Consider the following 26,339-nt stretch of genomic DNA (forward strand, 5'->3'; position numbering starts at 1 on the left):
TGCCGTTCCACATAGCATCCAGATATGCCGTGCCACATAGCATCCAGATATGCCATGCCACATAACGTCCAGATACACCATGCAACATAGCGTCCAGATACACCATGTCACATTGTGGCTAGATATCCTGTACCACATAGCATCCAGATACACTGTTCCACATAGTGTCTAGATATCCCGCCATGCCACATAGCATCCAGATACAGCATGCCACATAGTGGCTAGATATTCCATGCCACATAGCATCCAGATATACCGTGCCACATAGTGGCTAGATATCCCGCCGTGCAACACAGCATCCAGATGCGCCGTGCCACATAACGTCCAGATATACCGTGCCACATAGCATCCAGATACACTGTGCTACACAGTGGCTAGATATACTGTACCACAGTGTCCAAGATGCAGCGTGCCACATAGCGTCCAAATGGATCATGCCACATAGCATCCAGATAAATATTTTAAGGGTAAGTCCAGACCTTCCACATTTGCTGTAGATTACTGTGGCACTTTACAGCTCAATACAAGTGGATGCTGTAAAGTAAGAGTTAGGTTTGCTGGGTTTAACTTTCAACTATATAATTCATCCAGATAACCCAGGACAAAGACATTCCAAAGTATTAAGCTTATGATTTTTGCATTCTGATAAACCATAGCATTGGTTAGCCAAAGGACAAGAAACAGTTGAGACCAGATGAGCAGCGCAGAACTAAGTCTACTCTTATTGGATGAAAACTGTGACTTGCAAACTATAATAGGGCTCCTCTAAATGAAATCATGGAGTATAATTCATGGCTATTTTTATATTTTATTTGTATATCCTATATGAATCTTTTGACATCTTATTGTTTCCGTTTTTTATTTAGCTTTTGATTATATATTTTGTATATCTGTATTATTTTGTTTAGCTTTTGTGTGTAAATCTATATATTCTTGCATTTTTGAATCCACTGTAAAATAACTCCATCCTCATGGGCCAAAAAAACATTGCTTGAAAATCAAAGCAGAAGACAAAAGGGTCAACACTTTGGAGTTATTTTGAGGTTGAAAATGTAATTTTGAGTAGAAAAAAGTACTTTGCAATATTGATAGTCATTGTATAAGACATCAGATATAACCCTCTATATACATAGATTCTGGTTCTTGTTGATTAGCGGGCAGTTGGCACCCATTGCTGGACATAGTTTCTTTCACTTATTTCATCTTCTCCATTATAAGGATCTGGATTCAGAGGTTTTGTTGGAATGTCACCATTTCCAAAATCACTGTCCACAGGGCTTCCACATTCGGAGTCTACAAAACCACTGTCAATGGTGTCCATATCTAGGCAGATCCTAGGATAGCCAAAGTCACCACTATTTCCCGAGTCAGGAGACATTGAATTGTAATTATCGTCATTATAAAACACGTTCTCGTTATCCTCTTGGGAAGGTGATTCCGGCAGTTCCCATTCTTCTCGAGGCATGGACAACAGGTTTAACATATTAAAGTTGGATCTTAGAAAATCGTCATGAAGACCAAACTTCAGTCTTATTGTACTTTGTGGATATGAGCTATGATCCAGGAGGTGATCTGACATGTTAAAGGTAGGGTAGCCATCATCTGTACTCCTGTCTTCTTCTTTAATGGAACCATCAGTGGTGGTAGGAGTCGAGGAGCTGCACTGAGCACATTGCATGCCAGGATTCACCGTTACATCCCCACATAATCTACAGAACTGGTTCTTCTCAGTTAAGCTTGTCTTGGAAAGAAACAGCTTTTTCATACTATGGTCTTCAATTTCAAGGACTTCTGGATATGTAGATCCTCCATCACTAGATAGTATTGGAAATGGCATGTAGTGAGGACCCAACCAGCTCTGAGAAAAAAAAATAAGAAAAGAACAAATTATTAATCCTTACCAAGCCCAATTTAAAGTAGGTTTCTAGTTGATAAAACCTATTTTTAAATATCAAATTTAATAGAGGGAAATGTAGTCCACTATTCAGGAAGCTTATTTTTGGCCAGAATGAAGAGCAGTTACAAAGAGAGTCCATAATTCTGGAGGACCTGGCCTGTCCTGCATTACACAGACCAAACACAGATTTCAATGGGCACTGTGTAATGCTTAATGTCTCCATTGGTGGCGCTACAGGGGAAATAAACACTATAGCAGGTCACTAATCACAGTTGAACTCTTCGAACAAGCAGAGATTGTCCAAAGTGTAGAATCTCTTAATGTACGGAAGAAGTTCATATAGAACATGGCTTACTGGAAGGATTATATGATGGCAAATTATTGGGCATATTAAGAACTTAGGGTTAACCCTTTGTGTTTGTGAAATTGGACTCACTAGTTGTTTATATAACCATTGTCACCAACCATTGTCGTTGAACCCACCATTGTTGCCATTTACACAATGTGGTTTGGTCTTTGCTTTCGCACCTATATATGGTCTCTCATTTGCATTCTTGTTTTTGATCACCTTTCGTTTTTTAACTTTATTTCTTTATGACGTTTTCTCTTCTGTAATATGATCATTTTGTTCTTAGCCCATATATCTACACTCATTGGGGTAAGCCACATCCTTTAACAAATTACTGTAAGTGTGAGGCGACATTTACAATAATTAACCCTGTGGATAGAAACACTCTGACTGTACATTTCTTACTGATCTTCCCCTCGTTTTAATATATTGCATATTTCTTTTATCGTTGGTTACCAGAGAGTCAAGTAATATGTAGGTTTGGTAAGAAAATTGAAAATCAATTGCATGGTTGCTGGGGGCATTTGTTTTTCACTGCAGAAAACCGTTCAAATTTCATTTTACTTTAAAGAAGCACTCCTCCCATCAAAGTTTTTATCCTGTTAATATATTGCAGTCGTCACATTATACAGCACTGTGTACTTACAATTGCTCATTTTGCCTTTCTATCCAGTTTATTATTCTCTTTTCTCTGCTCTATGTAGAAACAGAAAGTCTCTTTTCCCTGCATTTATCGTCCCCCTCTTCAACTCCTAATGCAGCTGCTCCTCCTCCCCTCCTGCCAAGGACTTTTGTAGCGACTCATGACTCATACAGGGAAAATTGACCTCCTGTATCTACATAGAGCTAAGAAGGATTCAGCTAGTCAGTTTTTAATCCCATGATGTCATGGGCCTAATGGAAAAGAGAAAAATTAGCTGGGTAGAAAGGCAAAATGAGCAATTGTAAGTACACAGTGCTACAGTTGTGCTCAAAAGTTTACATACCCCGGCAGAATTTTTGCTTTCTTGACCTTGTTTCAGAGAATATGAATGATAACCAAAAAACGTTTTCTCCACTCATGGTTATTGGTTGGGTGAAGCCATTTATTGTCAAACTACTGTGTTTTCTCTTTTTAAATCTTAATGACAACCAAAAACATCCAAATGACCCTGATCAAAAGTTCACATACTCCAATTCTTAATACCGTGTCTTGTCCCCTCTAACATCAATGACAGCTTGAAGTCTTTTGTGGTAGTTGTGGATGAGGTTCTTTATTTTCTCAGATGGTAAAGCTGCCCATTCTTCTTGGCAAAAAGCCTCCAGTTCCTGTAATTTCCTGGGCTGTCTAGCATGAACTGCGCGCTTGAGATCTCCCCAGAGTGGCTCAATGATATTGAGGTCAGGAGACTGAGATGGCCACTCCAGAACCTTCACTTTGTTCTGCTGTAGCCAATGACAGGTCGACTTGGCCTTGTGTTTTGGATCGTTGTCATGTTGGAAAGACCAAGTACATCCCATGCGCAACTTCCCGGCTGATGAGTCCAAATTTGCCTCCAGTATTTGCTGATAACGTGCTGACTTCATCTTTCCTTCAACTTTTACCAAGTTTCCTGTGCCTTTGTAGCTCACACATCCCCAAAACATCAGCGATCCACCTCCGTGCTTTACTGTAGGAATGGTGTTCTTTTAATCATAGGCCTTGTTGACCTCTCTCCAAATGTAACATTTATGGTTATGGCCAAAAAGTTAAATTTTGGTCTCATCACTCCAAATTACCTTGTTCCAGAAGTTTTGAGGCTAGTCTCTGTGCTGTTTGGCGTAGGTGAGGTACTTTGTGGCATTTGCGCAGTTCTGGCGACTCGACCATGCAGCCCATTTTTCTTATTGCCTCCTTATTGTGCATCTTGAAACAGCCACACCACTTTGCATCCCGAACAATTTTCCTGGCATTTGTGGCTGAAATTTTTGGTGAGGATGTTACCTTTAGTAGCCATTCAAACCCATTTGTGTCAAATTCTGTGCATGTTATCAGGCCAAAATTACCAGGGTATGTGAACTTTTAATCAGGGTCATTTGGATATTTTTGGTTGTCATTAAGATTTAAAAAGAGAAAACACAGTAGTTTGACAATAAATGGCTTCACCTAACCAATAACCATGAGTGGAGAAAACGTTTTTTCGTTACTATTCATATTCTCTGAAACAAGGCCAAGAAAGGAAAAATTCTGCCGGGGTATGTAAACTTTTGAGCACAACTGTATATAATATGATGACTGCAATATATTAGGAGGATAAACCTTTTTTATGGGAGAAGTGCTTCTTTTATGGAAGAAAATACCCACTTGTGGTCTTTTAATTGTTGGGAAACTACAACTCTCAGAAGTGTGTTGTGAATTGAAGAAGCTGGAGAGGCACAGGTTAGAAACCACTTGCCTATCCAATTGCCAATGCATTGGAAGCATTAAAACTTAGGTTATCTTGGTTCTAGTTTACTCTAATATATGAGGCCCAATTAAGTACTATTGACAAATGGCATCAAAAGATGTGAAATTTTTGCAGATTTGGACAAAAAGTTTACTGCTGCCATGGTCCATCAATCCATCAGTCTTTACTTCTGCATCCGGCATCTCGGGTGCTTATGGAGTTTACTATACGTCTCAACATCATGTGAGGCCTAAGCACTAGGCCTCACATGAAGACATGATGTGCACTGCCGTGTCTTATTGCCTAGTAAATACCAGAAGTTCTAAGGATGCCGTCCGCAGAAGTAATGACTGCCTTGGTCTGGCTGCCACGTAGGATGGGACGTCAGACCAGGGCAGCTCAAATCTTTTGATTCAAGTTTAAAAATTGACATTAAAGGGGTATTCCCATCTCCAAGATCCTATCCCAATATGCAGTAGGAGTAATAATAATAATATTAGCAAATACAGAAATGTGGTATGGTTCTTCTGATTACCTATATCACTTACCCCATGTGCAGGGCATTGCAGTAGCTTAGGTATCCATGGTTGCAACCACTAACAGATAACTAACTGTCACTATATGAGTGGTCATAACCTTGGATATCAAAGTTACTACAATGCCCTGCACATGGGGTAAGCAACATAGCTAATCAGAAGAACTATACTACATTTCTAATTGGAGGTATTTGCTATTATTACACCTACTATATATTGGGATAGGATCTTGGATGTGGGAGTATGTGACATGCAGAAGTAGTTGCTTTAAAAGCATTCGGTCAACTATTAGAAGTAACGCAAGCACATGAGACAGGAAGTGTTGTGCTCCAGAAGCATTAAGCAACTAGAGGGGTTAACAGTCACAGGAGAAGGGAGTGTTTTAGCAGAGCCACACGGGGATTGTGGGGAAGTTGTTTACTGTTTGGCTGGAGCTGAAGAGAAAGGTGGTGTGTGTGTTCTGTATCTCACAGAAACGCCCCTGCAAGTGAAAAGGATTCAAGTCAGGAGTGAAGCTAAGCACAGGTCAGGTAGAGTTCCTGAACTAGCAGTGCAAAGTATTGTCAGGCAGAAAAATAAGGACTGGAAGAAATGGTGTCACAGGGATCATCTCCCTCAGCAAACCCTCCCCCCTCCTCCATCTCACTGTGCTGTAAAGAATGCTGTGTTCATTAATGTGCCTTTGCATTAGAACTGTGCTGTACTACTGGGAAGACTGTGAACTGCTGTGCTGCTAAGGAAACTGTACTGTATGTCACTGGAGCCTGTTGCTCATAAGACTTAATTTGCTCTGGCTGTGCGGCTTCTTATTAAATACTACTGTTCTACCATTTATGAGGACTCTTGCCAAGTCTGTCTGGTCAGCAAGTGAAACAACCTACGTGTCTGTGCCTGAGGGTCAATACCCCTGTGTGCCGGAGAGAAGCTGCAGCATATGGTCTATGGTCGCCCTGAGTAACGGTTCCCCCAGGATTCCAAAAAATTCATGTAACCTGTCTCCCCCCTATCTGAACCTAGCGGAGTGCGCATAACAAATACCGCAGATAGTCAGTTGAAGACCCTCAGCATGGACCCCGAGTAAGAAGTCTGTGAGTTACCCTTACTGTAATGCCTAGAAAACCACACTAAGAATATAAGATAATCTTCATGTAGTTACATTATTTACACATTCTAGATTGCAAGTCATCATGACGTTTGGCACATGCACCAGGACCCAGGATGTAGAAGCAGAGCCTCTGTACAGGAGGATTGCAAAAATTGCAATCTGCCTGGTTTCAGATCTACTTGGTTAGGTTTTCTTGGTAATGACAGGAAATAGCAGGAAATTGAACATCTTTTTTTATCTATCTTATGATCACTTACAAACAATCTGAGAGGTCTCCTAGGCAAGAAAGGCATACTTGCAAGCAAGCTGCTTACTATAAAGCTTGCAAATGCTGCTCTGAAGCTGGCAAGATCACTGGATGTGTCCAGTCTCAATGCTCCTGCGCTTCACCCAGGGGCAGCCCGAACTGTCAATCTTCAGGAGTGCACTGCCCTCCGGCAAACAGGAAGCCGCGAGACAGGGGAGCGTTGCGCTCCTGAAGATAGCACCATAAGACAACAAGTTTAATCCATGGTCAAGAATGGTACATCTCATCTTCACACCAAAATCCAACTTGACAAATCAAAATCCCAATCAGCTGGATCATTTCCTAGTTGGTACTTGCTTATGTGGCACCCCAGGGGTCTGGTTTCCACAGTAACGGCAATGTTATGTCTGAGAGCAGGTGGGAGGTCTCTTGGTCAGGAATCCTATGCATGCCACACCTCCTGCCCAGTCCTGGGAGGGGAAGAACTTCCCCTGTATAAACCTGGGGCTGAGGCAGGGTTAGAGAGTTCAGAGGGAGAGTTCAGCCAGGAGGGCTGACAGGGAGCTGTGGCTCCGGCTGGGCCCAGCTCCTGGGCCATGCCAGAAGTAGAGACAGAGAAGAGAAGCAGCTATGGGAAGAAACAACAGGAGCTCTGTGGGAGCAGTGTTACAAGGAGTCAGGGGCTGGCAGCTGCAGAGCTCGCCCTGACTGAGAAGATTTCTTACCGGACCCGGAGTCCGAGGCTGTGGGGACTAACTCCTACCCAGCAGCAGAATCCGTCAGGCAGGGGATTTCAGGTCCTCTGGCCAAGAAACCCGAAGGCACGGTCACACGCGTGGGACCAGCACCGCCGTCGTGGAGCGGAAGCTACTAGAAGGCCCCGAGTCACCGGCCATACGGGTGAGCACCACACGGTACACTCAGGGACGTGGGCTACTTATACCCGCTTCTAGCAAGGTAGCCAGAAGAGTATCGTTAGTTTGGGAGGCCTACAACTCCACCTGGCCAGGGGAGATCCCATCTGCTCAAGGACTGACCAGGCCCCAATCGCTAGCCAGTACTCCGGGAGGGTCTATCGTTGTCACCAGTAAAGACCCTGAACTACACCGCATCGTCTCTGAGTGGTTCCTGCTACCCCCATCATCCACGTCGGCTGCCCTGAGGCCATACCCCTCCCGTTGGGGGTTATACCATCCACGCTGCACCATCCTTCCACCGGCCTCAGTGGTCTGCCCTGCAGCGGCAGCTCCATAGCTGCATTCAACGGGTGGCGTAGTCGTCCATCATCTACCGCTGATACAGCGCCACTTAGTCTGACTCCCTGGGCACGGACCGGATCACCGCCACGAGACTACAACCCTCAAGAGATCCGGCTCCGGGTAAGCTCCCGCGTGCACAACGCAGCGCGACACAGGCCCAGGGGCGCGTCAACTTTTGGCGTAGTCGGCAGGATTTCGTGCCCGCAACCACCGGGTACTGCGTGCCTGAAAAAGACTGTTCAAACTTACCTGTGGTGAAGATTCCCGCCATCCGGCGCCATCTTCCGCTTCCTTCCCGCCATCGGTGGAGTTTTCCCGCCATCCGGCGCCATCTTCAGCCTTCTTCCCGCCATACGTGGAGGTTTCCCGCCATTGGACGCCATCTTGAGGACGCCGCGCGGGAAGAAGAGGGGCGTGGACTCTGAAAGCGCGCGAGAACTGAAGCCCCGCCTCACGTCCGGACGTTGCGTAAGGTCCTGGAAGGAGCCCAGCAGACGCCGACGTCACAGGAGCGCGACGGAAGGTCCTCAACCCTGACGATCCACTGCGGAGCCGCGGCCTACGGAAGAGGATCATCGCAAGGTAGGCCACGGTCCACTAGGGGGGAGAAGGATGCCGGATACGGAGGAGAGCTTCACCGCTTCAACCCCCGCCAGCGCCACCGCTGTTGCGGTCATGCCTTTCACCATGCCCTATATCCCGGGGGCAGCCTAGCTACCCCAGTACTCAGGGGAGTCACATACCCTGCATGACTTTAGAGAAAAGCTGGATAGCCTCTTCCAGGTGTACCCCCTCACAGAGGAGCAAAAAGTGAGCATCCTGGTGGCCCAATTAACCGGGGCAGCCCAAAGGGAGGTAAAGTCCTGGCCACCTGGGAGAAGGACTGTCGCAGAGATACTAACCCAGCTAACCGAGGAGGAGCTGCAGTACTACCAATACGAGGAAAGCCAAGAGGACCCGGACGGGTCTGAGGACTACCCTCAGGAGGGAGCACAAAGAGGACATAGCTACTGAAGGGAAGTAGCGTGAATAAAGAGCTGTAAATAGTTACCCGTAAGGGTACAAGGACTGCTGCTAATTAAAATATGGTCCCCGTTGGGATTAGTGAATTGTTCCCCATGTGCCCCTATCTTAAACCAGGCTGAGGACTGTGAGCAGCCATTCCTTATCCCCACTGGCCGAGGACTGAGAGCGGCCATATCCTGTAAATAATTATGTGTTTCTAGTAATTTATGGGAGTCTTTGGTGGATTTACCGGGAATCCTTTGTACATGGTTGGAGCGTAACCCAGGAATGGACTAAAGACTGTTAAGGACTCGGGGCAGGACAGACCCCTACCTGGTTACGTCTCCCTGTTTTGGTGAAATGGACACCTTGCTTTTCTTCAAAGACTGCACCCGGTTGCGGACATGCCGTAACCATCTTTACGTGTTTTTCTTATTGTATTATTATTGTTTATACCTTGTTATGTTTTTCTAAAAATATGTTTAGTCCCGGAGTACTAAATTTCACTAGGGGGGAATGTGGCACCCCAGGGGTCTGGTTTCCACAGTAACGGCAATGTTATGTCTGAGAGCAGGTGGGAGGTCTCTTGGTCAGGAATCCTATGCATGCCACACCTCCTGCCCAGTCCTGGGAGGGGAAGAACTTCCCCTGTATAAACCTGGGGCTGAGGCAGGGTTAGAGAGTTCAGAGGGAGAGTTCAGCCAGGAGGGCTGACAGGGAGCTGTGGCTCCGGCTGGGCCCAGCTCCTGGGCCATGCCAGAAGTAGAGACAGAGAAGAGAAGCAGCTATGGGAAGAAACAACAGGAGCTCTGTGGGAGCAGTGTTACAAGGAGTCAGGGGCTGGCAGCTGCAGAGCTCGCCCTGACTGAGAAGATTTCTTACTGGACCCGGAGTCCGAGGCTGTGGGGACTAACTCCTACCCAGCAGCAGAATCCGTCAGGCAGGGGATTTCAGGTCCTCTGGCCAAGAAACCCGAAGGCACGGTCACACGCGTGGGACCAGCACCGCCGTCGTGGAGCGGAAGCTACTAGAAGGCCCCGAGTCACCGGCCATACGGGTGAGCACCACACGGTACACTCAGGGACGTGGGCTACTTATACCCGCTTCTAGCAAGGTAGCCAGAAGAGTATCGTTAGTTTGGGAGGCCTACAACTCCACCTGGCCAGGGGAGATCCCATCTGCTCAAGGACTGACCAGGCCCCAATCGCTAGCCAGTACTCCGGGAGGGTCTATCGTTGTCACCAGTAAAGACCCTGAACTACACCGCATCGTCTCTGAGTGGTTCCTGCTACCCCCATCATCCACGTCGGCTGCCCTGAGGCCATACCCCTCCCGTTGGGGGTTATACCATCCACGCTGCACCATCCTTCCACCGGCCTCAGTGGTCTGCCCTGCAGCGGCAGCTCCATAGCTGCATTCAACGGGTGGCATAGTCGTCCATCATCTACCGCTGATACAGCGCCACTTAGTCTGACTCCCTGGGCACGGACCGGATCACCGCCACGAGACTACAACCCTCAAGAGATCCGGCTCCGGGTAAGCTCCCGCGTGCACAACGCAGCGCGACACAGGCCCAGGGGCGCGTCAACTTTTGGCGTAGTCGGCAGGATTTCGTGCCCGCAACCACCGGGTACTGCGTGCCTGAAAAAGACTGTTCAAACTTACCTGTGGTGAAGATTCCCGCCATCCGGCGCCATCTTCCGCTTCCTTCCCGCCATCGGTGGAGTTTTCCCGCCATCCGGCGCCATCTTCAGCCTTCTTCCCGCCATACGTGGAGGTTTCCCGCCATTGGACGCCATCTTGAGGACGCCGCGCGGGAAGAAGAGGGGCGTGGACTCTGAAAGCGCGCGAGAACTGAAGCCCCGCCTCACGTCCGGACGTTGCGTAAGGTCCTGGAAGGAGCCCAGCAGACGCCGACGTCACAGGAGCGCGACGGAAGGTCCTCAACCCTGACGATCCACTGCGGAGCCGCGGCCTACGGAAGAGGATCATCGCAAGGTAGGCCACGGTCCACTAGGGGGGAGAAGGATGCCGGATACGGAGGAGAGCTTCACCGCTTCAACCCCCGCCAGCGCCACCGCTGTTGCGGTCATGCCTTTCACCATGCCCTATATCCCGGGGGCAGCCTGGCTACCCCAGTACTCAGGGGAGTCACATACCCTGCATGACTTTAGAGAAAAGCTGGATAGCCTCTTCCAGGTGTACCCCCTCACAGAGGAGCAAAAAGTGAGCATCCTGGTGGCCCAATTAACCGGGGCAGCCCAAAGGGAGGTAAAGTCCTGGCCACCTGGGAGAAGGACTGTCGCAGAGATACTAACCCAGCTAACCGAGGAGGAGCTGCAGTACTACCAATACGAGGAAAGCCAAGAGGACCCGGACGGGTCTGAGGACTACCCTCAGGAGGGAGCACAAAGAGGACATAGCTACTGAAGGGAAGTAGCGTGAATAAAGAGCTGTAAATAGTTACCCGTAAGGGTACAAGGACTGCTGCTAATTAAAATATGGTCCCCGTTGGGATTAGTGAATTGTTCCCCATGTGCCCCTATCTTAAACCAGGCTGAGGACTGTGAGCAGCCATTCCTTATCCCCACTGGCCGAGGACTGAGAGCGGCCATATCCTGTAAATAATTATGTGTTTCTAGTAATTTATGGGAGTCTTTGGTGGATTTACCGGGAATCCTTTGTACATGGTTGGAGCGTAACCCAGGAATGGACTAAAGACTGTTAAGGACTCGGGGCAGGACAGACCCCTACCTGGTTACGTCTCCCTGTTTTGGTGAAATGGACACCTTGCTTTTCTTCAAAGACTGCACCCGGTTGCGGACATGCCGTAACCATCTTTACGTGTTTTTCTTATTGTATTATTATTGTTTATACCTTGTTATGTTTTTCTAAAAATATGTTTAGTCCCGGAGTACTAAATTTCACTAGGGGGGAATGTGGCACCCCAGGGGTCTGGTTTCCACAGTAACGGCAATGTTATGTCTGAGAGCAGGTGGGAGGTCTCTTGGTCAGGAATCCTATGCATGCCACACCTCCTGCCCAGTCCTGGGAGGGGAAGAACTTCCCCTGTATAAACCTGGGGCTGAGGCAGGGTTAGAGAGTTCAGAGGGAGAGTTCAGCCAGGAGGGCTGACAGGGAGCTGTGGCTCCGGCTGGGCCCAGCTCCTGGGCCATGCCAGAAGTAGAGACAGAGAAGAGAAGCAGCTATGGGAAGAAACAACAGGAGCTCTGTGGGAGCAGTGTTACAAGGAGTCAGGGGCTGGCAGCTGCAGAGCTCGCCCTGACTGAGAAGATTTCTTACCGGACCCGGAGTCCGAGGCTGTGGGGACTAACTCCTACCCAGCAGCAGAATCCGTCAGGCAGGGGATTTCAGGTCCTCTGGCCAAGAAACCCGAAGGCACGGTCACACGCGTGGGACCAGCACCGCCGTCGTGGAGCGGAAGCTACTAGAAGGCCCCGAGTCACCGGCCATACGGGTGAGCACCACACGGTACACTCAGGGACGTGGGCTACTTATACCCGCTTCTAGCAAGGTAGCCAGAAGAGTATCGTTAGTTTGGGAGGCCTACAACTCCACCTGGCCAGGGGAGATCCCATCTGCTCAAGGACTGACCAGGCCCCAATCGCTAGCCAGTACTCCGGGAGGGTCTATCGTTGTCACCAGTAAAGACCCTGAACTACACCGCATCGTCTCTGAGTGGTTCCTGCTACCCCCATCATCCACGTCGGCTGCCCTGAGGCCATACCCCTCCCGTTGGGGGTTATACCATCCACGCTGCACCATCCTTCCACCGGCCTCAGTGGTCTGCCCTGCAGCGGCAGCTCCATAGCTGCATTCAACGGGTGGCGTAGTCGTCCATCATCTACCGCTGATACAGCGCCACTTAGTCTGACTCCCTGGGCACGGACCGGATCACCGCCACGAGACTACAACCCTCAAGAGATCCGGCTCCGGGTAAGCTCCCGCGTGCGCAACGCAGCGCGACACAGGCCCAGGGGCGCGTCACTTACATTTGCTTTTCTAATTCAATACAATTCCTTTAATAGTGAAGTTCACCAGGGTGACGTATAGAAAATACCAATACCATAGGATTGGTGTAATCTGGGCAAACACGCGGCATGCTAAATGCAACATTACACGAGTCTAATGGGGAAGTAAAACTAGAGTTTTCCCAGGTCACCTCTTTTCTTGACTTCTTCACACAGAGCTGAGATGTTTACTACAAAGATGAGCAGAATGTAATTTCCACCGTAACTCTGGGCGGCCATGCGTTCCCACATGTCTCCGCAACTCCTACACGTCTTCAATTCACAACACCTTTCATAGCGCTAACAGTAATTGGCTTGTAATACAAAATCATGACTAACAGCAAAAATAGATTAATATATACCTTAAAATCTCCGTGATGTCCTTTGTAGAGTGGCTTAAAAAAGGGCTCGGGGTCAGGGACCACCACCCACACCTTCTTCCACATGCTGATGATAAAAACAGAAACAGGAAATCTGAGTAATGAACATGAAAGCTTCACATTTATGTTATGAATGATCATTTCTGTCTAACGCTGCCTATACACAATATAAATTTCGGCAAAACGTTGGGTTGGCAGACAGGTTACCTGCCTGACTCTCTCATGCACAAGTGCTCGGCCAAGAGTTCATGTGTCTTCAACGGAATAATAGGAGAAAGCCGCTGCCACTGTCCTCTGATCGGATGATGAAATTCCAACTGCCCTGTTCCTCTTTCCCCAAACATCATCTGTTGGGGGGGAAACATTGGAAGACTCCCTATACAAACACGCAAGATGGTTGCTGATCCTGCGTATCCTTAAAAATTGTTTTGGACAGATGAGTTCCCATATTATTGAAGAAGCTTCTCCTTCTGCCACCATTCCATTTGGATCAGTGGAACCATTGGGGGGGAACCTAGATGTTGCACCACAAAAAGGACCCTAGAGACGTATGGCTACTTGAAATGAGGTGGAGCATCTTGAAGCTCATTAACCAATTTACAATCTATAATAGTGTCACCCAACTATCATAATATTCATAGCACTTGTGATAATGGAGTCAATGGGCCCACTTATGAATTAGGGCAACTGGTACCGCTGGACCACCTAAAACCTACTTTCTGTAGAAATGCTAGGTCATTTTTACAAATTACCACACCCCTTTAAAACGAGCTTGTCTACTATTTTTACATTAGTGACCTATCTATTATAATAGCATATACTCCACCGATAAGTCATTACCAGCTGTTGAAGAGAACAGGAGCTAATCTGCAGTCTATATGTGCAGAAAGAGAGCGGGGCACCATAGCTATACATTAAAAGAGGTGGTCTCTCCACCACATCCTCCTATCATCTTGGTCATTGTGCAGTTCCACTCTCTACAATGTCTATAGCATCTACAGGATACACCACGATGATGCAAACTATGTACACCATCAGGTGAAGTTGAGCCAACTTGGGTTTGAGTTCCACCTTGATCCACCATAGAAGTCCAATATGCAAAAAAAGGGTCCATGGCACCGCCAATGCATTTTTCAGTACTTTATTATGGAGCACAAATGCACATACAACTATTATCTTGATTTTTGCTCCCCATTAAAGCATTGAAAAATATAATTGGCGATGCCTTGGAACCTTCTTGCATATTGGACCAATATGACACATATGTAATTATTAACACTATCAAACTAAAAAGATACTGTATATCCTTCAAAATGTATAATTATCAGTGCAAAAGAAACAAGATTGACTTACGGCGGTGTATATCGGAAGCATGTCAGAACAATCCCCAGGAATGCCAATATGGCAATTATTCCTGAAATCACCCCGATTTGGATTTTGATGTTTTGACCTGAAAATTAATAAAAACAAGAACTTTAATCTCAACAGCTTCGAGATTGTCCAAGAATTTGATGAGCTAAAAAAGAAAAAAATAATTTGAAAGAAATATTTAGGAAATTATTCACAAATATTTGAAGTACAAGAATCGAGCTTGTGTAAAGCTCAGAGTGTGCACACAAAGCTTGTTCACTCCTAGTAAGGTCTTTTGTCCTCCAATGCAGTCAATGCGGCATGTAGTTAAATCTTGTCCGCTAGAAACATAGACCACCGGAATTCAGAGATTGATGCAACATGCCACATATAACCAAGAGTTGGAACAACCGTACCGGATACTGACCCAAAAAATATTCAACCTGACAAATTGACTTATCCATGGATTTCTATCTTCATTCTGGGTCTCTTTGCTCTTTGGGGTCACAAATGATGCTGACAGAATGAAATGGTCTAAATCTTAAATCTTTAGCACTTGACCAGTTTGGGCTATGTTCACACATCATGGTTTTTTCAGCGATTTTTGCTGCAGAAGTTTATGCAAATTTTCAGCTGCGTTTTGCAGTACCAGCAAAGTCTGAGATTAAAGAAATTTTAGTTCGCACATCGTGGTTTTTTTATTTGTTCAGGATTTGGTGCCTTTCATGTTTTTTTTTAAAAATAGAGCATGTCACTTCTTTCAGCGTTTTTTCACCCATAGGAAGTAATGGGTGGTGAAAAAAAACCTGAAAAAACGCACCAAAAAAGCAGGTAACTTTTTTCAGCGTTTTTTGTGCATTGACCAGAATGAGATTTTTTTTTTCACTGAACTTTATGTACATGCACAATAGAGACAAAAGGACAGTGAAAAAAACACACCTACAAAAAAGCAAGAAAACTGCAACAAAAATCCTGAACAAGCTCCTGGCAAGAGATCAGGTTTTGTTGCTGAAAATGAACGCCAAAAAAAACATGATGTGTGAACATAGCCTTAGACATCATACTGGTGATGTGTATGGTGTGCGTCCGATGTTGAGATATTCTTTAGTGGTGAGTAGTGATGAGCGAGTATGTTTTATTAACCCTTTCGCCCAGTATGCTCGGGCGAGCACAGAGTATTTACAGCTGCTCGGTGATATGGTTGAATCGCTCCCTTGTGCATGATTTGCGACTGTTTGACAGCTTTAATACATGTGAGGAATGTCTATTTCTTATACATTCCTCACATGTATTAAAGCTGTCAAACAGTTGCAAATCATGCACAGGAGTGATTAAAACACAAGACCGAGCATCTGTGACTACTCGGTGATCGCCCGAGCATACTCGGCGAAAGGGTTAACAAAACATACTCGCTCATCACTAATTCTAATGTGATCAGAACTGAGGACAACATTGGAAGCCTCAACAAGAAGTGGAATGACATGATAATGTGAGATTTATGTCAGTGATATAATTGTGTAAATCTGTATCCACACCAGTATAACACTGTACTTGTAAATAGAATTGCTTCTTTACAAAAAGGTCACTGTTGTCTAAGTATTGTTGAAAGACCGTGTATATATTTTGATGTAAGGTTTCAACTCTGTGAATGATTTAAAATGCATTGTATTACATGATTATATAATGAAAATAAACAGTTAATATATTGATTATAGGGAGTTCAGTGCATGCTGATAGAGGGTCGGAACGGTGAAATTTGTCCAACAACCAAAGGAGGGTCGGTGATTGGTCTAGCTCCAGTGTGGGAGGGGCTTAGTTAATATGTTCAGGGGATTTCCCAGTTGACAATTAAAAGTACGTGACAGGAATAAGTGGAGAGGCCATCTTGGGGGTAGTTTGGAATATGTCCTGAACAGTAGAGGAGGCGCTGGAAGGGAATTCAGCATCATCTGTTTGTGAGAACACCCCATTGACACCAGAGAAACAACATATTGGAGGTGAGCTTGCTCGCGACCGGAACCTGTCCAGGTTTGAGGAGATTCCTGTCAGAAACGCTTCACTTTGAGGTGCTGACACGGCACACAGCGGTCTCCGGACCACACTTGAACTCCATTTTGCTACGGGAGAAAGTTTCTGCGAAGCATTATAGTACTAGACAGTTATTCAACTGGGTAAGACTTTGTTCACAGCTAAACTGCCGTCACCGTAGGGTTTTTTGGGTATCTTCGATACAGCTGAGGACTGTTCCTCTGAATTTGCTGTAGACACCACGGGAAGAGAGAGGGAAATTTGATTGGAGAAATAGAGGAAATATTTGTAAGATTGTAAACTTCAGTGCTGTACCACAGGCTAGCCTTTACGTTACATGCATACAATTAATCCAATTCTCAGGGTGTAAAACGATAATAGGCGGCCGGTTTAGACAGGTACGCCAGCAGGCAAATCTATAGAAAAATAGTGAATACAGATTGCTTAGGTGCCACGCTGTATAGCACAGAGGTTCCAGCCATTGGCTAATGTTTGCATAATGTTTAAATGTTTTCTATTGTCCGGGTAATAATATTCACTTAAATAAGTAAAATATTACACGAACTGTGTAAGAGTTGGTTTTCTCATCGTGTCCTGAAGAACACTCCCGATACAAGACTTACAATAACAGTTCATCATAGTTGTTCAGTTTCTTCCAACAGAAGACACTTCACTTTTACAATTCTGACCACTGTCACTTTATGAAGTAATTACTCTGGAACGCTTCAACGGATCCCCCTGATTCTGAGACTGTTTTTTCATGACATATTGTACTTCATGATAGTGGTAACATTTCTTCGACATCACTTGCGTTTATTTGTGAAAAAAATTGAATATTTGTTGAAAATGTTGAAAATTTTGCAATTTTCAAAATTTTAATTTTTATGCCCTTAAATCAGAGAGATATGTCACACAAAATAGTTAATAAATAACATTTCCAACATGTCTACTTTACATCGGCACAATTTTGGAACCAAATTTTTTTTTTTTGGTAGGGAGCTATAAGGGTTAAAAGTTGACCAGCGATTTCTCATTTTTACAACAAAATTTGCAAAACGATTTTTTTGAAAAGTGACACCATTCTAAAAACTTCACCCCTCAAGGTGCTCAAAACCACATTAAAGAAGTTTATTAACCCTTCAGGTGCTTCACAGGAATTTTTGGAATGTGGAATTAAAAAATGAATGTTTAACTTTTTTCACAAAAATGTTACTTTAGACCCAATTTTTTTATTTTCGCAGGGGTAACAGGAAAAAATGGACCCCAAAATTTGTTGTGCAATTTCCCCTGAGTACACAGATACCCCCATATGTGAGGAAAAAACACTGGGCGCACGGCAGGGCTCGGAAGGGAAGGAGCGCCATTTAACTTTTTGAATGTAAAATTTGCTTGAATAATTAGCGAACACCATGTTGCGTTTGGGGGAGCCCCTGATGTGCCTAAACAGTGGAAACCTCCCACAATTGACCCCATTTTGGAAACTAGACCCCTTAGGGAACTTATCTAGATGTGTGGTGAGAAACTTGAACCCCCAGGTGCTTCACAGAAGTTTATAACATTGAACTGTAAAAATAAAATTTTCACATTTTTTCAACAAAAATGTTTTTCAGCCCCTAATTTTGCATTTTCATAGGGGTAACAGGGGAAATTGCACCATGCAATTTGTTGTGCAATGTCTCCTGAGTAAGCCGATACCCCATATGTGGGGGGAAAACTACTGTTTGGGCGCACGGCAGGGTTTGGAAGGGAAGGAGCGCTATTTGACTTTTTGAATGTAAAATTTGCTTGAATAATTAGCAGATGCCCTGTTGCGTTTGGGGAGTCCCTGATGTGCCTAAATGGTGGAAACCACCACTCCCTCCCCCCAGTGACTCCATTTTGGAAACTACACCCCTCAAGGATTTTATCAAGGAGTATAGTGAACATTTTGAACCCAGAGGTACGACACAGAATTTGATAACATTAGGTCATCATATTGAATAAGTTGTCATTAGTCTTGAGTGCAAGTGCTCACTTCTTGAGTTTGCATCAGGTGATCGGGTATGGACAATGTATCGCGGGTGCTCGAGCGACATGCTTGAGTCCCAGCCCGCATGTTTCACGGTTATTAGACACCCAAAAAAAAACATGCGGGGATCGCTCATGCATGGCAGGCAATCCCCGCGAGGTTTTTTTGGCTGTATAACAGCTGCAAAACATTTTGGGCGGAGACTCGAGCATGTCACTCGAGCACCCGCTATACTTGGTGCATACCCGAGCACCAGATGCAAACTCAAGTAGCGAGCACTTGCGCTCAACATTAGTCGCCATATCGTCGTCATTTTTTTTTCTTTACTTCTGAAAACATCCCAACCCCAACCTTAGCCTTAGCCCAACCCGAACCCTAGCCCAACCCTTGTCCAACTCTAACCCTAACCTTAGCCTAACCTTAGCCTAACCCTAGCCTAACCCTAACCCTAGCCTAACCCTAGCACAACACTAACCCTAGCCCAACCCTAACCCTAGCACAACCCTAGACCAACCCTAACCCTAGCCCAACCCTAACCCTAACCCTAGCCCAACCCTAACCCTAGCCCAACCCTAACCCTAGCCCAACCCTAACCCTAGCCCAACCCTAACCCTAACCCTAGCCCAACCCTAACCATAGCCCAACCCTAACCCTAGCACAACCCTAACCCTAGCACAACCCTAACCCAAACCCTAGCATAACCCTAACCCTAAAGTTTATTTTTTACGCCGTTCCTCGTGTGGTATAAGTGATTAGACGTCTTTATTCTTCGGGTCAGTGCGATTACAGCGATGCCAGATTCATATCGGGTTTTTATGATTGACAGCTGTCACACACTAAAAGACGCATTTTTTTGCAAAGACTAGGTTTTGCATCTCCATATTTTCAGAAGTATAATTTTTCCATATTTCGGCCGACAGAGTCATGTGGCGGCTTGTTTTTGGCGAGACAAGTTGATGTTTTTATTGGTACCATTTTCGGGCACGTGACATTTTTTGATCGCTTTCTATTCTGATTTTTAGAAGGAAGAATAAACAAAGACCAACAATTCAGAAATAGTTTTGTTTTTTTGTTTTTTTTATGCCGTTCTGCGTGTGGTGAAATTGATAAGGCAGCTTTATTCTTTGGGTCAGTACGTTTACGGCGGTACCGCATTTATATATTTTTTTTTATATTTTGGCGCTTTTACACAATAAAAACAATTTTATAGAAAAAAGAATTGTTTTTGCATCGCTTTATTCTGATAGCTATAACTTTTTTTATTTTTCGGTTGTTGGAGCTGTATGGCTACTTGTCTTTTGCGGGAAAAGATGACATTTTCAGCGGTACCATTTTTATTTACATTTGTCTTTTTGATCGCGTTTTATTCCATTTTTTGTTTGGAGGCATGATGATAAAACATTGTTTTATGTTTCGTTTTTTGCTTCTTTTCTTTACCGTGTTCACTAAAGGGGTTAACTAGTGAGACAGTTTTATAGGTCAGGTCGTTCTGGACACGGTGATACCAAATATGTGTACTTTTATTGGTTTATTTTTTTTTTTCATAAGATTATTTATTTATGGGTACAATATATTTTTATTTTTAGTATTTTGTTTTTCTTTTTTTTTTTTAAATAATTTTACAATTTTTTTTCACTTTCTGATATTTTTGCAGCCTGATCGGCTGTATAGCACAGGAATGCAGCACCATCCCTATGCCATGCAGGCTGTCAGCACTGCACAGGGAGAACTTACTTTGGTCGTGCACTGCCCATGACCAAAGCAACGTCCTGCCTCCTGGTGACCCGGATGTTGTCATGATGATATCGGGTCACCATGGCAACATCCGGGACCGGACTCAGACGCCACGGGACGCCGTAAGAGAAGGTAAGTATAGCGCTTACCTCCTCTTGCCACCGGAATGCTGCAATAGATTTCGATCGCAGCATTTCGGGGGTTAATTTGCCAGGAGCTGTGTGGGACCGCTCCCTGCACATAGCACCGGGTGTCAGCTGTAGCAATCAGCTGACACCCGGTGGCGATCTCGCCCGCACCGCTTGTGCGCGGGCGAAATCGCCAGGGCGTACTAATACGTATCAGGCCCCATAGCGTTTTTCATTAAAATTGGTGCTTTTATTATTTGTAAAAAGCATTTTGTATAGTTATATCTTATCTGCTCGTTTAGTCATAGGGGTGTGCCTCATGGTGTTCAGTCCGGCTTATCGCCGCCCACGCAATTTGAATTTTTTCACTGGGTTTGCGCCGACGTCACTATTTTCATTGTTTAAATCCCGCTCTTGCACAGTGTATATTGGCCAGCCGCGACTCCCCGCGAATGCGCAGTGAAGCTGTGTGTAGTTCCACAGTTCATTGACTGTTTGCGCACCTGACAAAATGAGCAGGTAAGATATTGTGGCACCCCAGAGGTCCGGTTGCCACAGTGGCACTGCCTCCCTCATAGGGGGTGATGCCATGGCTGGAAGCAAGGAGGGGTCCCCTAATCAGGTTTACCAGCATACAACACTTTCCTGGCTCCAGACCAGCAAGGGGAGCTCCTCCCCTTAGTTACTGGAATCTGGAGGCAGGGTTAGTAAGAGTAGTTTAGAGGAGTTGAAGACAGGACAGCGACGAGGAAGGACGTGGGGAAGGGAGCTGTGCACAAGCTCACCCCAGAGAGAGGTGCAAAGTAACCGGACAACGGAGTCCGAGGTTGTGGGGCACTGAAGGCCCAGCAGCAGAATCCGGAGGGCAGGAGACTGCAGGCCCGGTGACACAGCAGCACCATAGGACCCAGCACCGCCATGTGGGAGCAACACTCCAGGAAGGCCCGAGCTGCCTGCCATACGGGTGAGCACAAAGACGTTTTACTCAGGGACGAGGGCCGCAGCACAGCTACAAGCAGCAGGGCCAAAGAGAATAGCGCAGAAGGAAGGTCTACAACTTCACTTGGCGAGGTGGATTCCTAATTTGCTCCCAGGCCGCCCGGACCTCTACTACCAGCTAGTACCCATGCCCCGGTCTGCTTAACAAACTGCAAGTAAAAATAAGAGGAAACCGCCATTAAGCTGTGGACTGGTCATCATTATCTGCGCCATCACCTGCATTACACCTGCATTACACCGCACCAACAACATCCACCTCCACAATTCTACAAATACTGCCCTGGAGCTTAGCTCTGCCTGTGGAGAGCTGAACCAACTCTGCTGCATCACCACCAGCTCCAGAGGATCTGCACCGCAGCGGCGGCCCCATATAGCCGCATGCCACAGGTGGCATCACGAACATTATCTCTAAAAACTTCATTCCCCTTTTACTTTCCCCCCTTTAATTGACAGCCCTGGGTAACGGACCAGGTTACTGCCACCGTGACATCCCCCACCAGCGACCGGCCCGGCTACCGAGTACCCCACCGCCCCGGGGGTGCGTCAAACTTGGCGTCACGAACAGGATGAACCGACCAGTTACACCGGGTCCTGTGTGTCACAAAGACTGTGGATAACTGTAAAAACCGCAGCCATTACTGTAGCACCTACGGAGTTAATGATATGTGGGGTGTCCCATTGTGGGCGGAGCCTCGGAAACGGCGCCAAAATAGGTCCCTCCCACTTGCATAGACTGTACCAGAATTGTCTGTCACTCAGGCTGAAAGGTGCCAATTTTCCCCTTTGCATCAGACTGAGGGGGAAGATTGTCGCCTCCCCCTGCAGAGGGCTGTGTGATCCCATCCATCCAGCTGCTGCAGCTCTGTGAATACAACACAAGTGTGAGAAGCTGTGCAGCAAGAGTGCAGCTGTACAGTGACCTGCACAGCAGCAGACTGGTACGCCAGCAGACTGGTACGCCAGCAGAAACCCAGGACCTGGCTGAGGTTCACTAGGGGGGAGAGGATTCAGCCACGGGCGCGGCCGCTGCCACTGTAATGCCGTTATCCATGCCATATATACCAGGGGCGGCGTGGTTGCCCCAGTACTCAGGGGAGTCGCACACCCTGAGCGACTTTGAGAAGAGACTGCGCAGTTTGTTCCAAGTGTACCCCCTGTCTGAGGAGTAGAAAGTCAGCATCCTTATATGTCAGCTAATCGGTGCAGCCCAGAGGGAGGTGAAGTCCTGGCCGGGCAGGGACAAAAGCTCTGTTAAGGAAATACTGGCCCGGTTGAAGGATACCTTTGACACCCGCACCGCAGCAGAGATTAAAATGAAGTTCTACGGGTGCAAGCAAAGGGTGCAGGACAGAGTACGGGACTATGATCTAAACCTGCAGGAGGTGCTGTGGGCCATTAAACAGGTAGACCCCGACAGTGTGCGAGACGAGGACAGATTGCTAACTGAGCAGTTTATTGAGGGGCTCCTGTCTAATGCTCACTGGACACAGTTGCGTATTATGGCTCTGCAAAACCCTGATTTGGACTTTGTGCAATTTAAAGACCGGGCCATCTGGGTGCTGTGAGAATCAACCCCAAGTGGCACTGCACCCCTCCGGTGCCCAGCTATCACATACCACCAGGAGGTGGCGTCCTTTTCCCCAGCACCTGTGGAGGATGACATGCAGACCCTAGATAATGACCCGTCTGCAGACCTACACCTTCAGGTCCAGGAGCTGACCAAAACTGTGGCTACACTAACCAAAACTGTGCAGGCCATGCAATGTCTCCAAAGGAAAGAATCCAGCTGGCTTCCAGTCCAGTTGATGTCCCGTGGCGACGGCAGAGAAGGATTCCACCGACCAGAGGGAGAAACAGCGATAGCCACGACCAGAACGGACAACCCATCTGTCGCCGCTGTCAAAAGGCGGGGCATCTCGCCAGATTCTGCAATTTAAAAGAGCAACCTCTGGGGCAGAGGGCCAACCCCCAGGAGTAAGACGACCAGGCCCACAAAGCTGGTGAGACAAGTACGTGGGAGGACGACCGGGCCCACCTGTCGTGCTTGATGGCATCCCGATGAACGCGTTACTGGGCACTGGTTCCCAGTTGACAACGATGCCATATATCCTTTATAAACGATACTGGATTGATTCAGACATTACCCTCAGTCCAGATGACCATCTTAGTATCTATGCCAGCAATGGTCAGCCCTTGCCTCAGGTGGGATATAAAGAGGTGACCATAAAGGTTGGCCAAGTAGAATTGCTATCACAAGGAATGATTATTGTTTATATTGATCGCCGAGAAAGCCATCCTATGATAACTATAGGCACCAATGTGATAGAGAATTGTCTTGGGGAAATTATTGTTTTGTTGCAATAGGTCACAGAGACTGCCAGTTCCAGTTAGCAGTGAGTTCTGCAGAAGGAGATCAAAGCCCTGATGCAAAGACAACAGGTAGAGCTGTCTGGAGGAGAAGTTGGCAGTGTCAGAATGAGTGATCCGTTCCCCATTGCAATGCCCCCTAGGAGTGAAATGTTAATATGGTGTCGGGCAGCAATAGGTCTCAGGGGTCAAGATTATCAGGCCCTGGTAGAACCCGTGTACTCTGATAGTAGGCCCACCATCTTGACGGCCAGGGGGTGGTCGATGTCCGCAAGGGGAGAGTACCGATACGCATCCTGAATTGTGGGGAGAAAGAGGTCCATTTACCCTGGTATGCCACCCTTGCTAAGCTGTTCACTGTCTGTAACAATGCAATAAAAGCAGTGGAACCCTTGCCTCCGTCCAAACCGGCGAAGGATAATGGTTCCAAGGGGCAGGTGGAGGATTGGTGTCAGAAGCTACAAGTAGGCACTGACTCCACCCCATTTGTACCAAAAGCATGGGGTGTACCGGGTGGTCCAAGAATATGAGCAAGTCTTTAGCAAACACCCACTAGACTTTGGGCAGGTAAAAGGGGTCCAAAATCATATCCCCAAAGGAGATCATCTGCCCATTAAAGAGAGGTACCGGCCTGTACCCCAGCTCAATATCAATGTGCCAAAGGAATGTTATGGGAGATGAAGGAGGCTGGGGTGATCAGAGATAGTTGTAGCCCCTGGGCAGCTCCATTAGTCCTCGTTAGAAAGAAAGATGGTACAATGAGGATGTGTGTTGATTACAGGTAGATTAACCGCATTACACATAAGGACGCTTACCCATTACCCAGAATTGAGGAATCATATTTAGCTGCACTAAGATCCTCTAATTATTTCTCCACTTTGGATCTCACCAGTGGGTATTGGCAGGTTCCTGTGGCAGAGGCGGACAGAGAGAAGACCTCGTTTACGACACCAATGGGCCTCTCCGAGTACAACTGCATGCCATTCGGGCTCTGCAACGACCCAGGAACCTTCCAGCGGTTAATGTAGTGTTGCCTGGGACACAAAAACTTTGAAACCATCCTGCTGTACCTAGACGACGTAATCGTCTACTCAAAGACATATGAAGACCACCTGGAGCACGTGGCCGAGGTGTTCGAAGCCCTATCTGGTTATGGCCTGAAAGTAAAGCCGTCCAAGTGCCACCTGTTGAAGACCAAGGTGCAGTACGTAGGTCATGGGGTAAGAGCCGAAGGTGTAGCACCAGACCTTGAAAAAATCACCGTGATCAAGGACTGGCCAAGACCCTCCACTATCAAGGAAGTGCGGCAGCTCCTCGGGCTGGTAGGCTACTACAGGAGATTCATCAAGGGTTTCACCAAGATAGCGGCACCCATGCAGGACCTCTTAGTGGGCCAGACCAAGAAGGCCAAGAACCCGAATCCTCCATTCAAATGGGGTAAACCAGAAGATGAATCCTTCACTCTACTGAAAGTGGCTCTTACGGGAGATGAAATCCTGGCCTACCCCGACTATGGCCAACCCTTTGTACTCTATACGGATGCCAGCAACATGGGATTGGGAGCGGTGCTGTCCCAGGTACAGCAGGGCAGAGAGAGGAGAGTGATTGACTACGCCAGCAGGAAGCTCCGTCCCACGGAAAGGAACCCCGACAACTATAGTTCCTTCAAGTTGGAGTTTTTAGCCATAGTCTGGGCTGTAACAGAGCTCTTCAAACACTACCTCGCCTCCTCCAGATTTACAGTCTTCACGGATAACAACCCGCTGACGCACCAGGAGACTGCGAAGCTTGGTGCCCTAGAACAACGATGGATGGCTCGACTGTCTAACTACGAGTTTACCATCAAGTATCGGGCGGGGCATAAAAACACTAATGCTGATGCGCTGTCCAGGATGCCCAACTTGCCAGATGGGGGAGAAGACCCGGAAGAGCTGGAGGAGATAGAGCTACTGGCTTTCCATCGTCACGGGGGGACCCAGTGCTCCCACTGTGTGAGGAACAAGCGCTCCACCAACAGAGAGGCCACGTTTAACCCATTGCCCCACCATGGATGGGCAGAGACGCAGGATAATAACCCGGCTGTCCACCTAGTAAAGGAGTTGCTGACACAAGCTGACTCACACCCTGATCCAGATGTTCCACAGGAGACCCAACAGTTATGAAAGGAGAAGGGCAAGCTGTTCATCTACGAGGGAAAGCTGTGTCGGAGAAGCATCAACTCCCGAACACACGAACTGGTCTGTCAGGTGGTAGTCCCAAGGCAGGAAGCACCAATGGTCTTAGAAGCGTACCACTATGGAGCAGGACACTTCGGGTGGAAGAAGTTGGAAGCCTTGCTACGTGAGCGATTCTACTGGGCTGGCATGAGGAAAGCAATCGAGAGATGGTGTCGAGAATGTGGTCCATGCAACCTGAGACGGAAAGATCATGACAGCCAGAGGGCTCCCCTGCAGCCCATAATCACCAAACAACCACTTGAACTGGTAGCCTTGGACCACATGAAGCTAGCCC

General features: G+C 46.9%; 1 protein-coding gene across 2 annotated transcripts in view; it reads right to left on the bottom strand.

Annotated features, from left to right (window-relative positions):
* Positions 1 to 357: 357 nt before the first annotated feature.
* The window catches only part of IL21R (interleukin 21 receptor), a 64,702-nt gene continuing 38,720 nt past the window's right edge, over positions 358 to 26,339 (bottom strand). The window contains exons 7-9 of one of the 2 annotated variants that reach the window (XM_073645789.1): positions 14,568 to 14,664; positions 13,197 to 13,281; positions 358 to 1,858 (exon numbers count right to left, since the gene is read on the bottom strand). In XM_073645789.1, the coding sequence (XP_073501890.1) occupies positions 1,151 to 1,858; positions 13,197 to 13,281; positions 14,568 to 14,664 (890 nt within the window). In that variant the 3' untranslated portion in view covers positions 358 to 1,150. The remainder of the gene's footprint in view (positions 1,859 to 13,196; positions 13,282 to 14,567; positions 14,665 to 26,339) is intronic. The other variant, XM_073645788.1, reaches the window with a different exon arrangement.

The sequence above is a fragment of the Phyllobates terribilis genome, unplaced genomic scaffold (genome assembly GCF_046119375.1).
Source record: "Phyllobates terribilis strain yellow unplaced genomic scaffold, ASM4611937v1 Scaffold_9__5_contigs__length_417890890, whole genome shotgun sequence".
NCBI classification, from domain to species: domain Eukaryota; kingdom Metazoa; phylum Chordata; class Amphibia; order Anura; family Dendrobatidae; genus Phyllobates; species Phyllobates terribilis.